Source organism: Lotus japonicus, chromosome 5 (assembly GCF_012489685.1).
Source record: "Lotus japonicus ecotype B-129 chromosome 5, LjGifu_v1.2".
In the NCBI taxonomy this organism is placed as follows: Eukaryota; Viridiplantae; Streptophyta; class Magnoliopsida; order Fabales; family Fabaceae; genus Lotus; species Lotus japonicus.
The window spans coordinates 12,846,520-12,861,629 of record NC_080045.1 but is presented as its reverse complement, the minus strand read 5'-3'; the positions used below and the strand labels follow the sequence as shown (position 1 = coordinate 12,861,629).

At 37.4% G+C, this 15,110-nt stretch overlaps 1 protein-coding gene and 1 long non-coding RNA gene across 4 annotated transcripts; one reads left to right on the top strand and one right to left on the bottom strand.

The window, feature by feature from the left end:
* Positions 1-775: 775 nt before the first annotated feature.
* Positions 776-4,645, bottom strand: LOC130720344 (auxin response factor 18-like). Its single transcript, XM_057570970.1, has 4 exons — positions 4,093-4,645; positions 3,729-4,013; positions 2,472-3,581; positions 776-1,773 (listed from the first exon to the last, which is right to left on the bottom strand). The coding sequence occupies exons 3-4, from the start codon at positions 3,564-3,566 to the stop codon at positions 1,174-1,176; spliced, it is 1,695 nt and encodes a 564-aa protein (XP_057426953.1). The 5' UTR covers positions 3,567-3,581; positions 3,729-4,013; positions 4,093-4,645; the 3' UTR covers positions 776-1,173.
* Positions 4,646-8,318: 3,673 nt separating this feature from the next.
* Positions 8,319-12,519, top strand: LOC130718491 (uncharacterized). Of its 3 annotated transcripts, none has more exons than XR_009012647.1 (4): positions 8,319-8,827; positions 8,939-9,020; positions 9,296-9,794; positions 12,028-12,519. It is a non-coding gene; the product is annotated as an uncharacterized LOC130718491 (long non-coding RNA). The 3 variants fall into 3 exon arrangements; XR_009012648.1 differs by lacking the exon at positions 12,028-12,519 and having other exon boundaries at positions 8,319-8,484; positions 8,758-8,827; positions 9,296-9,953; XR_009012646.1 differs by lacking the exon at positions 12,028-12,519 and having other exon boundaries at positions 9,296-9,953.
* The last annotated feature ends 2,591 nt before the right edge of the window (positions 12,520-15,110 follow it).

The window sequence follows — 15,110 nt, the reverse complement described above, 5'->3', positions numbered from 1 at the left end:
CCACACTTTGCGCCATCAGCATGAGACCTATGTATGTTTGATTCAATTTTTTAATTCGGGTTATATAGGATAATTCTGTATGAACCATGTTTGTAACTTGTTCTTCCATGTGGCAATTGACTACTTGCTTGAAATGATCATGGCTCGTGATCTGTGTTAACTGTGAACATAACATCTGATACTTGACTCACTGCTCATGATGTCAACTACACCTATCACCTATGTACCCTCAGATTAGAGTTTCAAACTAACTTATCTTTTATGATTATTAGTTTCAAACTAACTTATCTTTTATGATTATTCTTATTATTTACTTTATTTGTTTCTTTCCTGTTCGATTTTACGTGTCAAGCAAGAAAAGATTGTTAATTAATGCAACCACAAACCGTGTATCTTGAATGGAAACCTGTTCACATTTTTCAATTTATTTGCTAATTCAGTCAAAGAATGATCCAACGCACCATTTTCTTTACAACCAAAACAGAACAGGAGGCCACATTGATTACTTTGTTGACATGAGCTGATTTTGGTGTTGCATTCAATGCAAGATTGAACCAGTAATTGCAAATAAATTAAGTGCATTTCGTGGAAGCAAGAACAAAAGGGTAAAAGGAAAACACATAACAGAAAAGGTGAATACAGTTTTAAAGGGGATCTCTACCCCTTCTCAAAGGAAAAAGAAAAAAAAGCCTTACACGAGAAATCATGTAGCTAGTCAAGGTTAAGATGAAAACAAGGGAAGGAAAAACTCAAGTTATGATCACTCCATTAGAAATTTTAAAATTCAAACATTCCCAATATTGAGATTGAAGAAAAACATTATTCAAGTGCAGAGTTTGATTGGGAAATAGAGAACTTCATGAACCAGCTATACAATTGAAAGAATTGTTTAATTTCCTCTACTACACTCGTACATTGTCGTGCCGCGGCTAGAATGCATTAGAATGGTCAACCTGCTTGCTGATCTTGCCAAGTTTCTTCAACAGCATCAAAGAGATAAATATGTCAAGCTTCTTGGATGAACAACATATTGCAAGGTAGTGATTTTGATTTGTGATTCCTACTAAAACAGTTCATCTCCAATGTGTTTGACTTCTCACCTGTTATATCGCGGTAGAAAACATAACTTAGCATCTCAGATTTTTCCATGTCAAACATGCTTTGTACAATTCATCATACATGTAATGAGAGGTCAATTGTCTGACCAACATCTTCTGATTCCATAAGAACTTCATAGTGACCTCCAAATCTGCTACTCGGTGAAATTGTTTTGCCGAAAAGCACAAGCTGGGGTCTCTTTTCATCATCCTGTTTCTTTGAATTTGAAGACTTGGTAGAACCTGCCATGGACAGCAAGCAAGAGACATTCTCACTAGTCATGCCGGACTTTTGCGATATTAGGTAGCTGGAGACACTTGGTGGTGCAGCAGAGTGATTGAGCAGCGGAAAACCAGCCGGAAATAGACCTGAGTGCACTTTATTGAGGTGGTGATGATCTGATAAGGTTAGACCATAATGAGCATGCCTGGCTCCCTGCATGCCAGCAGGAGTGCTTTCGGGTAGACAACCAAATGGGCTGCGGGGACCTAGAGGAAATGTCGGCACAGGAATGTGGCCGTCAAAGGGGAAGTCTGGGTGTTGAGACAATCTCATCTTCTTCCGCGCCGGTAAGAAAGGGGAAAGGTTTATGGGAGGAATGTTTGCTACCAATTCAACCAACCATGGACTCACCCTTGTCACATTTTGAAGTAAATCTGGTTCATCCCATGTAACCTACCAATATAACTTCAGTAAATTAGTCATGTTGATAAAGAATAGAGAAATAACCAGCTTCAATGCATTTATAGGCAAGTTGTTTGAAGAACCACATGAAACATTATTATCAAATAGAACCTGTTCTTATAGGCATGCAAACAACAAATATATAGTTAAAAAACAGAAGCAGATTCTTTAGTGGATGTACAAACAACGACATTGAGTTCATCAATACTGAATTCTCCAGTCATAAATTTAAACAGATATTAGTAACTGCAGCTTTTAATATTACTGAATGGAAATGTGCTATCACATTTTATCATCAACTAGCAACTCTACATGTATCCAATTTTCAAAGTTGAAGGATACAAAATGAAATGACCCAAAACATTTGCAGTAGGTGTGTTTGTATTTCTATCAGCACACATTCCAAGGCAGTTTAAATGTGTTTTTGGTCAATCCATGTCTCGTGTCACCGGAGTAAATGTACTTTTGGCTGGCGAACTTGAAAGTAAATACAAACATACACCTAATAACTAAGCACATTGTTGATGATAAGCCATTTTAGAATATAATAAAACAAAAAAATGACAAGAATAATATTGGGGAGAAAAATTCAGGTACTTCCATGATTAAAGCATAGTTCACCATATTCCAGCACTATTTTGTGTTCTGTTTTAGTTCAAAGCAATAAAAATCAATAAATCTGATGTTACCTGGAGAAGCCTCCAAGGTGAGTTAGGCCAGAGAAGTGGATCGGCAACCTGAACCGAAGATACGATCCCCATAAACCAACTTATCCGCGAAGAATCCTCGGTTTCGAAGGCCATCTTGAACCTCATCCCAGAACACCACCTAATCTGCATTGCTGATTCAACCAAAGAGGTCTTCACACAAAACTCTGGAGTACTTCCCCTAGGGTAGTAAGCAACCTCAAAAGGTTCCTTATTTGCAGCGAGATTGGCAGCTTCAATAACCGCTTCAGCCCTCACCTTCACTGTCCCCAACATATTCTCACTAGGGTTCAACACATTGCTATTATTACTATTTCTCAGGATTCTGTTACCATAAGGATCTTCAGGATTCCACCCAGAGGAACCACCACGCTCAGGTTCACTACCGCCTTTTTTCGCTCGTCGAATCCCAACACAGAGATCCCCATTCTCTGCTCTCAGAAACACAATGGAATCTCCTGCAACAAGCTTCTTATGATTCACAAAACTACTCCACCCGGTAGTGAGCAAATGCCGCCTCGGCGTGCCCCTATAAATATGCCTGAACTTCCACGTCTCGCCGTGAACATCTTTCACAAGAATGTTCTGAACAGGAGGGTCTGCTGAAAAGTCCAAACGAGGGAAAATTGTCTCTGCACAGTACCTAGGAACAGAAAACCCTCCCCCATTGTTAGCATCAGATTGGGTCAATGTCTTTGCAAATGAAAGAGGTTTTTCCTGAGTTTCACACCCATTGATGATGTCATTTCCATTTCCACCAACAACATCACTGTCACAACCAGCATCATTTCCATTCAAAGGAACAAGCCTGATTTTTGCATAAACCTCATCTGTTTCAGGATCAGCCATGTATTTGATAGAATCCACCCTGCATGGAACCAAAGGTGGAAACTTTGGGCAATTCCTGAAATTAACAGGTTCACATGCATGTTCAGCATGACCCTGAGGAAAGTAATAAACTTTAGTGTTCACCCTTGGCATCTGTACCATTCCACCAGCACAAGCATGCCATAGCTGAGGATCCAAACACCTATCCACTTCCTCTGATTTCTCCTTTGAGTCCATGAAAGTAATCATCTTTAATAACTTTCACTGCAAAATTTGCCCAAAGTATGTTAGTTTTTACCAAATTAAACATAGCTTTGATGACAATGAATGATGGGGTGCAGAAAAAAATTCACTTTTTTTATCTTCCATGAATTAAAAGATTAGTGAAATTGCATTTTATGAGCTTCCTACCTGAAAAAGCATGTAAGATGATCACCGCAACCTCTGGAACCAGAAGAAAACCACCCAATTGCCCACACAACTTCTTTTTAGTCCTGATTTTGTTGATTGTGTAATTCAGAGTTGAAAAGTTTCTATCTTTGTTTGTTTTGATTTCTGCAATTAATTCCTTAATAATGTCTTGGAAATTTGGAGATATCAAAGGGTGCTAAGCTTTCATGGAAGGAGGAGGAGGAACACTTTTTTGTTCAAAATTTGAACACTCATGGAAATAGTTCAAACCCACCAAGCTGTTTTCTGTTTACAGAGGAATTTGGTCATTTTGGTGAAACAGTGATTGATAAAGTTACAATTGAATCATTGCAAAAAGCTGAACCTGTTAAAGAACACAGTTGAAGAAGATCCAGGCCACTACAGTCTCAGTCATTGTCCTGTCTCTGGTAAGAGAGATAAAGTAGGAGGAAAGAGAATGAAACAAGAAGAAAAAAAAAATGCAGAAAAATGGAAAATCTATAACTGACTATACAAGAATCTCTGCAACAAGATCTCCTCCAACTCCAAAATTTAAGCAAAAATTTCTGAACCAACAAAGACCGCCACTAAGAAAATGAATTGAGAAAATATTAATCTTTGGTGTTCAATATTCAAAGATGATGAAGTGTATGTACGACATGGATGCACAGATAAGAGGACAAATGCAGGAACATAGTTACAGTCTTTGCAGAGGAAGGGGTTTTCATTATTTGGTCGTGAATGATGAATTGATGATGCAATGCAGTGAAATGCAATGGAAGAGTCCAAAAGCACATACGCAGGATGACACTACAAATAGAAAAAGGACTTTGTTTACCAACAAAAATATCAAAAGGAGGAGGTGGAATTACTACAAAGCCTCTGACTCGTATACATAATAAAAAATTCACACCAACAAATGACGATTTTTGACACCCACAAAATTTAGAGTAAAAAGTGTTAGATCCTAGTTTATGAAGGAATGGAGAGTTCACTCATTCTACATTTTTAGTGAATTTAATCAAGAGGCGGATTGCTTAGCATGATTATCCATGATCTTCCTTTGGGGTTGCATGTCTCTTTTTTTTTTTTTTTTTTGAACTCAACAAAAACCTTAGATTAAATCAAATAGGATCCGGCATAGAAGCCAATACATCAAAAAGCAAAAAACTAGTAAGCTCCGGCGGACCTTCCTCTATCCAGACAACATTCTAAAAGGTAGAGGCGCGCCGAGCAAGATAATCAGCACAAGAGTTCCCTTGGCGACGAACAAGAGACAAATCAACATAATCAAAAGCTGAAAATAAACTACGACAATCGAAAATAAGTGAAAAAATATAAGAAGTTCCATTCGCCTTCTGATGTTAGACCGAGGATTCTCTATTTCAAAATTATGTGAGGGTTTCTTTGTCACATTTGTTCTTTTTTTTAAAGACCAATAAAATAAAAAGAAGTATAAGAAGTGCTTCAACCCAAGTACAAATAGTATACATGAAATACAACTTATAAATGCTATATTGTTGTTTGCTTGTTTTGAGCTTAGCCCTCCTTTGATGAAAAAAAATTATATAGAAATTGTATTGATAGTAAAAAGTACATGATTCTCCCCTTAATTATAAATTGTATTTGATATAAAACTACCGCTAAATTTGGAGAAATGTCATGGCAGTGGTTGTAAACTGAAGCCAGTAAGTCTAAGAGCATCTCCAATGCTAGTTCTTATTTCTTATTTCTTATTTCTTAGCACTATTCATGTGGGCCCGTATTGCCACATGTGTTTAAGCAACTCTCAAGTAATTTTGCTCCAACCATGAGTTCTTAGTTCTTAGTTCTTACTACTATTCATTTGGTCTCACCAACCACATTATTTATACTTTTTTTCCATAAAGTAATAAAACAAAACTCATAAAGTAATAAAGTAATTTGGATGAGAGAGAAATAATTAATATTTTAAGCTAAGAACTCAAAAAGCAAAACATCTTATATAAGAACTGAGTTCTTATTTTTAAGAACTAAGGAGTCCATGTCAACACCTTCAATGGTAAAGTTCTTAGTTCTTAGTTCTTAACTCCAAAATAAGAACTAAGAACCATGCATTGGAGATGCTCTAATGACGCCAAATCTGATACAGATGCTTAACCGCTGATAGGTCATTTAATAGTGGCTGTAAATCGCTAAATGAAAGATTTAGCCACCACTAAAATACTTAATTGTTGTGGTTTTTTTTTATAAGCCACTTAATTGTTGTGGTGATAACCTGTGCTCCTAGACTTATAATCTACATTAGTTTTGAAAATAAAAATCTACTTTCCCAACGGGGGGAATGAAGGCCATCATTGATTTCTAATTTTTTTTTTAGAATCAATTTCTAATTATTTCTATGTGAACATTCATTTCTAATTTACACAGAGAAAAAAGCGAACCGTGCAAATAATAATTGATTCTACAATATATATAGGTTGAGGATGTATGATGTATCTATTGCCAATAATAATAATGATCAAATAGCCAATAATAATTTCTTAATTGATTTATCTTACTTTGACTAATAGTTTTAATTTCTCATCAAGAGATTGGGTGGTTGGTTCACCTGACATGTTTCCCTCTATTTAGGTATGTAAATTACTATAAAGTATGAATTTGAATATTGTATATGAAAAAACCATTTATTTTGATAATTAGTCCTAACATGATCGATGTAAATATTTCAGACTTGAACAATATTGTTTAAGTGAAGGATAATTGTGCTAAGAGAAGAAACTATTTTTTCACCCGCAACAAATATCCTTGCCCACGAAAACCTAGTGGAAAGAGACTTACTGCTAAAGCCAAACATATATCAACAAGAACAATAAAACATGATAATTATTAGGACGAAAGAGACATGGTAACCACCGAAAAACAAAACAACATAAGGACATAAGAAGCTTGGTAAGGTCCAGCCTCAGCACTGGCCAAAGAGATAAATGAAACATAACTGGTGGGGATAGGGGAGGGAGTTTTGAATTAAATCTCTCACCAGAAAAATACTAAGCGATATCTCCCTGAACTCTCACTTTAGTATTAGTATACGCTGAAGAGCGGAGCTCCGACGAGGTTGCCCAGTGACAAATCAACACTTATGTGACACAATCCACATCATTATTAATTAAATTTATAATTCCATTGTGTAATTAATAATTAAAATAAAATAAAACTATTAATAAAATTAGTTTAAAATTATTAATAAAAACAAAATTAAAAAAAACCATCATCATCTCTTCTGGGTGGGGTGGGTTTTAGTGGTGAGTTGCGGGTGAGGGTGGAGTGGGGTCAGGGTGGGTTGCAGGTGACGGTGGGGTGGGTTGCAAGTGGGGATGGGTTCTGGGTGGGGGTGGGTTTCTAGGTTTTTGATAGTTGGGGGGTTGCGTTTAGACTTTGGAGGTGGGGGCGGTGGCGATTGTTCGCCAGAGGGGGTTGTGGCTTGGGCGGTGGAGTGAGGGGGCAATGGTGAGAAGGTGAGATGGTGAGATGGTGAGATGTTGAAGATGATGAGAGGGTGAGAGGGTGAGATGTTGAAGATGATGAGGTTGATGGATATGTAGAAGAGATGAAGTTTTTTTTTTCATTAATAATTTTAAATTAATTTAATTAATAGTTTTATTTTATTTTAATTATTATTATTTTTTGGTACATCGGAAAGATAAATTACATACGTCAGGAATCGACCCCTGGACTTCCCCCTACCCAACCCATATGTCCCTCAACTCCTACCACTTGAGCTATCCTACGAGGATATTTTAATTATTTTTATTACACAGGGAACTTAAAATTTAATTAAAAATGGCGTGTATTATGCCATGTAACTACGTAAGTGTTGTAAGTGTTGATGTGCCACTGAGCACACTCGTCGGAGCTCTAATACCAAAACGTGTGAAAGTTCAGGGAGATATCACTTAATGTTTATAGGGGAGGGACTAAATTCAAAACTCACTACAAAAATAGTGACTAATTTGACCATTAACCTATAATATTTTAATTGTTTATAGTTATATATATGTCATCTCATGGAAACTACACACCATATGCTTTGGCGCTGGCATCATTAATCAAATTGAACATTGAAAACACATGGAGCAGACGTCAAATTAAGGAAGTTGTTGTTCCTCTAATTTGGATTGAAAAAACATGCTCGACCAATTAAGTTTAAGCACCCAGCCCACCAACACTAAATTTTGTTCAAGACTTGTCTGCAGATGATGTGAACACTTCTAGTTTCTGCATCAACTCGATCTCAACCTCCGCAGTTCAATTCACTCAATTTTAATTAATCGGAAAAAGTTCCATCTTCTTTGAGCAATATGTGGCTTCTTATCATCCATCAAAAATAAATTCCGAAATTTCTTTTTAAGCTTGTTATTCACTAATCTATCTATCTATAATCTATCTATAATTTATTTATTTATAATTTATAATATATATAAAAGCAAATTTTTTGTAGTTTGGAGGGCAACTTTGTTATTCAATATTTAATTGTACATCACTCTCAAATTAAGCATGGGTATATATAGGCAAAAATGCTACTTATTTTCTGTTAGATTGGATCAGGACCGTTGATTGCAGCTACAATGTTGTGGGCATCCATCATATGTTTATTCCTTATCCTCTTCCACATTCAGCAGTTCCAGATTCTCATAAACCTCTTGGGCTTCAACAACCTTCTCACCTTCCAATGAATTTACTTCATGCTCACATGGGCACTCCTAAGATCAAACAGGTTTGCATGTTTTTTCCTCTTCCACCATCTCAAGTTCCACCTTATCACCCACCTCTCCAGCTTCAACAATCTCCCTATAAAATATTTTCAACAAGCTTTCCTCACATGCACTCTTAATCAAAGAGAAACAAGATTCTCCCAACCTGCACCACCTACGCCAATTTCAACATCAAGATATGACTCAATCATTTATGCTTTAGTCATTTGATTATATTTAGATTCCAATCTCAATAATCCTTCTTATTGATACTGATTGTTTCTTGGAGCATGCAGCTACTCTTCTTCTGCCTGCGCTCCTAGCCTCTGCAATTGCTCTTCCCAACCTATCATTTTTACTCCCAAGGTATTATCGCTTCTTTCTCTTTATCCCTACATCTCATTTCAAAGTTATCATCTTTTCCATCAATTGCATTCTTTTGTTTTGGGTTTATCTATTTCCTTTTTTAACTTTCAGCTTGCTGAATTACTCTTTTTCCTTGGCATTTAATCATGTTTTCATACCCTACTCTCAAGGAAGGAAGTCGTGGTTTACTTAGGTATCACCTTAATGATCTTTGATAATTTTCTTTATTCATTTTATTATATTTAGGTACCAATGTCTTTCCTTTCTTTACTTTGTTTCCTTTATTTTCTCTCATAACCAATTTTTGGTTTTACATAGAAAAGTTTATTTCTTTGCAATTGAAATAAGTCCAATAACATTAAATTATGTTGCCCTAATTTGCTAACTTCATCTTCTTTTTCTTTTTCAAATGCATTTTAATCTGCTCAAACTTTGTTCATGCATTATTAATAGATTATGCTTGGACAGGTGATAGAGAAGCTCAAAAATTCAGGCAGCTATGGAACTTAGTAGATTATTATGCAGTAAGAAGAGGTACGATTTGGAAGAAACTGGAGTGATGGTTCTATGATTTATTTGAAAACTATGAAGCCATTGAAGCTGCTCTCTATGCTCACTCTATCCTTACCTTTGGCAGTGAAAGGTTAAGATGAAAACAAGGGAAGGAAAAACTCAAGTTATGAATTATGATCACTCCATTAGAAATTTCAAATTTCAAACATTCCCAATATTGAGATTGAAGAAAAACATTATTCAAGTGCAGAGTTTGATTGGGAAATAGAGGACTTCATGAACCAGCTATACAATTGAAAGAATTGTTTAATTTCCTCTACTACACTCGTACATTATCGTGCCGCGGCTAGAATGCATTAGAATGGTCAACCTGCTTGCTGATCTTGCCAAGTTTCTTCAACAGCATCAAAGAGATAAATATGTCAAGCTTCTTGGATGAATAACATATTGCAAGGTAGTGATTTTGATTTGTGATTTCTAATTATTTCTATGTGAACATTCATTTCTAATTTACACAGAGAAAAAAGCGAACCGTGCAAATAATAATTGATTCTACAATATATATAGGTTGAGGATGTATGATGTATCTATTGCCAATAATAATAATGATCAAATAGCCAATAATAATTTCTTATTTGATTTATCTTACTTTGACTAATAGTTTTAATTTCTCATCAAGAGATTGCGTGGTTGGTTCACCTGACATGTTTCCCTCTATTTAGGTATATAAATTACTATAAAGTATGAATTTGAATATTGTATATGAAAAAACCATTTATTGTGATAATTAGTCCTAACATGATCGATGTAAATATTTCAGACTTGAACAATATTGTTTAAGTGAAGGATAATTGTGCTAAGAGCAGAAACTATTTTTTCACCCGCAACAAAAATCCTTGCCCACGAAAACCTAGTGGAAAGAGACTTACTGCTAAAACCAAACATATATCAACAAGAACTATAAAACATGATAATTATAAGCACGAAAGAGACATGGTAACCACCGAAAAACAAAACAATATAAGGACATAAGCTTGGTAAGGTCCAGCCTCAGCACTGGCCAAAGAGATAAATGAAACATAACTGGTGGGGATAGGGGAGGGAGTTTTGAATTAAATCTCTCCCCAGAAAAATACTAAGTGATATCTCCCTGAACTTTCACTTTGGTATTAATATACGCTGGAGAGCGGAGCTCCGACGAGGTTGCCCAGTGACAAATCAACACTTATGTGGCACAATCCACATCATTATTAATTAAATTTATAATTCCAATGTAATTAATAATTAAAACAAAATAAAACTATTAATAAAATTAGTTTAAAATCATTAATAAAAAAAAAATTTAAAAAACCATCATTGTCTCTTCTGGGTGGGGTGGGTTTTAGTGGTGAGTTGCGGGTGAGCGTGGGATGGGGTTAGGGTGGGTTGCAAGTGACGGTGGGGTGGGTTGCAAGTGGGGATGGGTTCTGGGTGGGGGTGGGTTTCTAGGTTTTTGATAGTTGGGGGTTGCGTTTAGACTTTGGAGGTGGGGGCGGTGGCGGTTGTTCGCCAGAGGGGGTTGTGGCTTGGGCGGTGGAGTGAGGGGGCAATGGTGAGATGGTGAGATGGTGAGATGTTGAAGATGATGAGAGGGTGAGATGTTGAAGATGATGAGGTTGATGGATATGTAGTAGAGATGAAGATGTTTTTTTTTTCATTAATAATTTTAAATTAATTTAATTAATAGTTTTATTTTATTTTTATTATTATTATTTTTTGGTACATCAGAAAGATAAATTACATACGTCAGGAATCGACCCCTGGACTTCCCCCTACCCAACCCATATGTCTCCAAACTCCTACCACTTAAGCTATCCTATGAGGACATTTTAATTATTATTATTACACAGGGGAACTTAAAATTTAATTAAAAATGACGTGTATTATGCCATGTAACTATGTAAGTGTTGATCTGCCACTGAGCAAACTCGCCGGAGCTCTAATACCAAAACGTGTGAAAGTTCAGGGGGATATCACTTAATATTTTTAGGGGAGGGACTAAATTCAAAACTCACTACAAAAATAGTGACTAATTTGACCATTAACCTATAATATTTTAATTGTTTATAGTTATATATATATATCATCTCATGGAAACTACACACCATATGCTTTGGCGCTGGCATCATTAATCAAATTGAACATTGAAAACACATGGAGCAGACGTCAAATTAAGGAAGTTGTTGTTCCTCTAATTTGGATTGAAAAAACATGCTCGACCAATTAAGTTTAAGCACCCAGCCCACCAACACTAAATTTTGTTCAAGACTTGTCTGCAGATGATGTGAACACTTCTAGTTTCTGCATCAACCCGATCTCAACCTCCGCAGTTCAATTCACTCAATTTTAATTAATTGGAAAAAGTTCCATCTTCTTTGAGCAATATGTGGCTTCTTTAAGCTTGTTATTCACTAATATAATATATGAATATCTACTTTAAATTGTTTAACATGCACCAATAAAAATATAATCACAAGTTAAAGTGACTTCTTCGCTTCACTGAGGGAAGACAGGAGGAGCCCATGAGTCAAGGAAATAAAATATCAAAAGAACTCGACATCATACCTTTACTCAAAACCTTAAGTCATTAAGTTTACGAGTCATATCTCTAATAAATTATTAACCTCACTCATTCTTAATCAATGTAGGACTCCAGCACACACTTAAATTCTCAACATTCTTTCACTCAAGTGTGAATCACCACCACCACATTACCATGCTCCCCATTCGCGGAAGATATCCACACTTGTATCGTCGTTTGCTCCATTGCGTCAACGGAACACTCAGTATGACCTCACCGCCAGGAAGACTTTCAATACAAAGAGTCGTCACCATGGTCACACCAATCATCGGCTCTGATACCACTTGTTGGGAGGATAGTGAGAGCCCATGAGCCAAGGAAACAACACACACCAAGAGAACTCTATACCATATTTTTACCCAATACCTTAAGACATTGAGTTTATGAGTCACATCTCTAATAAAGTATTCACCTCACTCATTATATGTAATAAAGATCCCCAACCAACTTGGCGAGCCATTTAGACACACTTAATCTTCATACATCAGACACAATGTCTTGTGGACTTATGTACTGGTCGAATGATTTTTAGTTGAGTGGTCACGTCACATATTAGAGTAGCAGTTACAAGTCCATTTCTTATCAACAAGGGATTCACAAATGTTGCATAGATGACGTGGCGAGCCATTAACACACACTTATCATTTATACTTCGGGCACGATGCCTTGTGGACGTGTGGACTGGTCCGAGGCGGCCCAGTTAAATGCATTCTCAGTTGGCGTCCAATGTAACACCCCATTTTTTCCACTATTAGGTTATTTACTATTGTATTTTAATTATTATTATGATATATGGTAATTATGTGATTTTATTAGAGCATCTCCAATGCTAGTTCTTAGTTCTTAGTTCTTAGCACTATTTATGTGGGCCCGTACTGCCATGTGCTTAAGCAACTCTTTGCAGATTTTGCTCCAATCATGAGTTTTTAGTTCTTAGCACTATTCATCCGGTCCCACAATACCATTATATTAATATTTTTTATTTTCATAAAATTTTGATTTAAATTAAAATGCTAATTCAATACTTAAATTAAATGAATGAGAGAGAAAGAATTAATTTTTTATGCTAAGAACTCAAAAAGTAAAACATCTTATATAAGAACCTAGTTCTTATTTTTAAGAACTAAGAACTCAACGTCATCCCCTCTAGTGGTTAAGAACTCAGTTCTTAGTTCTTAACTCAAAAATAATAACTAAGAACCTTGCATTGGAGATGCTCTTAGATAATTAAGTGATTATGTGATATATGGAGTGAGTAATTTATTTAATTTGTATTTGAGTGAGATAAGATTAAATTAGATAAGGTTGTTGGCTTTAGGTGATATATGGAGTGGTGCCCACTAGTGTTACTAGTTTAGGGTTGGGAGTGAAATAAATAGAAGGAAAGAAAGAAAAATTAGGATCAGAGAAGTACCAGGCTAGAGAGAACACGTGAAAGGTGAAGGAGAGGAGAAAAAGTGGAGAAAACCTAGAGTTGATCTACAAGAGGTAAGGGTTTGAATTCATGTTCTTTGGATTGGTATGATAGTGGATAATGATAGAAAGCCTGATTGAGGAACCATAGGATGCAGTTTTTTCTTAACTGAAGGTGGATAGTTGAATTTAGGGTTATGAATTGTGGGTGGAAGAGAGGGGGTAGCGCGCCGCGCATGAGGCTGCAGAAATTTACGAGCTCTTGAACCCTATTTCGAGCTGTGTTAATGACTTAATTTGAAGAAGTAGTCTTCATAAAAGTTGTAGCTCTTTCTGTTATAAAACTTTTGTCACTGGTTTCACGTCGTTCTAACGTCTGTAGCTCGAGTTATATGCAATTTAGTGAGGATAGGTTAAGATGTCCCGTTTCTCACGAACTGTTGTTAGTGTTAGATTTTTCCAGAGGGCCTGTTTGGTGCGACGTATAGTATAAGGCCTGATAGTATAAGACCTTATAGTATTATGCCTGATAGTATAAGCCCTAATAACTTTCTTATACTATCCAGCGTTTGACCATACTCTGTATAATTTACCATATCGTTTAAATTAATGCAATTTTATGTTTAGTGAAGTATTGAATAATGATATATAATAAAAATCAAATATGGAGGTGATTATAACGGTGGTGGTGGTGGTGATGGAAGTGGTGGTAGGTTGGTGGTGGTGGTGGCAATGGTGGAAGGTTGGTGTTGGTGGCGGTGGTGGTGACAGTGGAGATAGGTTGGTGGTGGTGGTAGTGGTGGCAGCGATGGTGGTTGTGGTGGTGGCGATGATAGGGTGGTGGTGGTGGTGGTCGTAAGGCAGTGGCGGCTGCGGTAGGGTGGCGGCTACGGTGGAGGGTGGAGGCAATGGTGGTGGTGGTGGCGATAGGGTGGTGGTTGTGATGTCTGTGGTGGCAATAGAGTGGTGGTGACGATTATGGTGGTGGTGGTGATAGGGTGGTGGTTGTGGTGTCGGTGGTGGCGATAGGGCGGTGGTGGTGGTGGTTGTGGCGGTGGCGGCGGTAGGGCGACGGTGGTGGTGATCGGGTGGTGGAGGTGGTGGCAGCGATGGTGGTTGTGGTGTTGGCGACGATAGGGTGGTGGTGGTGGCGGTGGCGACGGCGGTGGAGGGTGGAGTCAATGGTGGTGGGGGTGGCGACAGGGTGGTAGTTGTGGTGGCGGCGGTTATGGTGATGGTGGCGATAGGGTGGTGGTTGTGGTGTCGGTGGTAGCGGAGGGTGGTGGTGGTGGTGGCGGCAACACCAGTGGTGACGGTAGGGCAGTGGTGGCGACGACGGTGGTGATCGGGTGGTGGTGGCAACACCGATGGCGGTGGTGGTGCCAATGATGGTGTAAGTTGACAACAATGGAGTGTGGTGGTAATGGTGACGTATACGTCACAACCTTATCATGCTTTATCCATCACTCACATGATGGATTAAATAATACATCATTTTAACGTATAAGGGGACTTTGATGGATAAGCTTATACAATACAATGTCATCACCAAACAATGAATAAACTCATAATGTATTGTATAAGCTTATACTATCATGCATTATACTGCGTGCCAAACGAGCCCTCATGGTTAGTTGCGCAGGGAGATGTCGCAAGATGTCGCGAGATGGCGAGCATGAACATGTCACGACATGGCGAGTTGCGCATGGAGATGTCGCGACTTGAAAATTTACAGGG

Coding starts and splice junctions, on each gene's coding strand:
- LOC130720344 (XM_057570970.1), bottom strand. CDS start 3,566: ATGATTACTTTCATGGACTCAAAGGAGAAATCAGAGGAAGTGGATAGG. Junction 1,774..2,471: donor CACCTTGGAGGCTTCTCCAG/GTAACATCAGAT, acceptor TTATATTGGTAG/GTTACATGGGATGAACCAGA.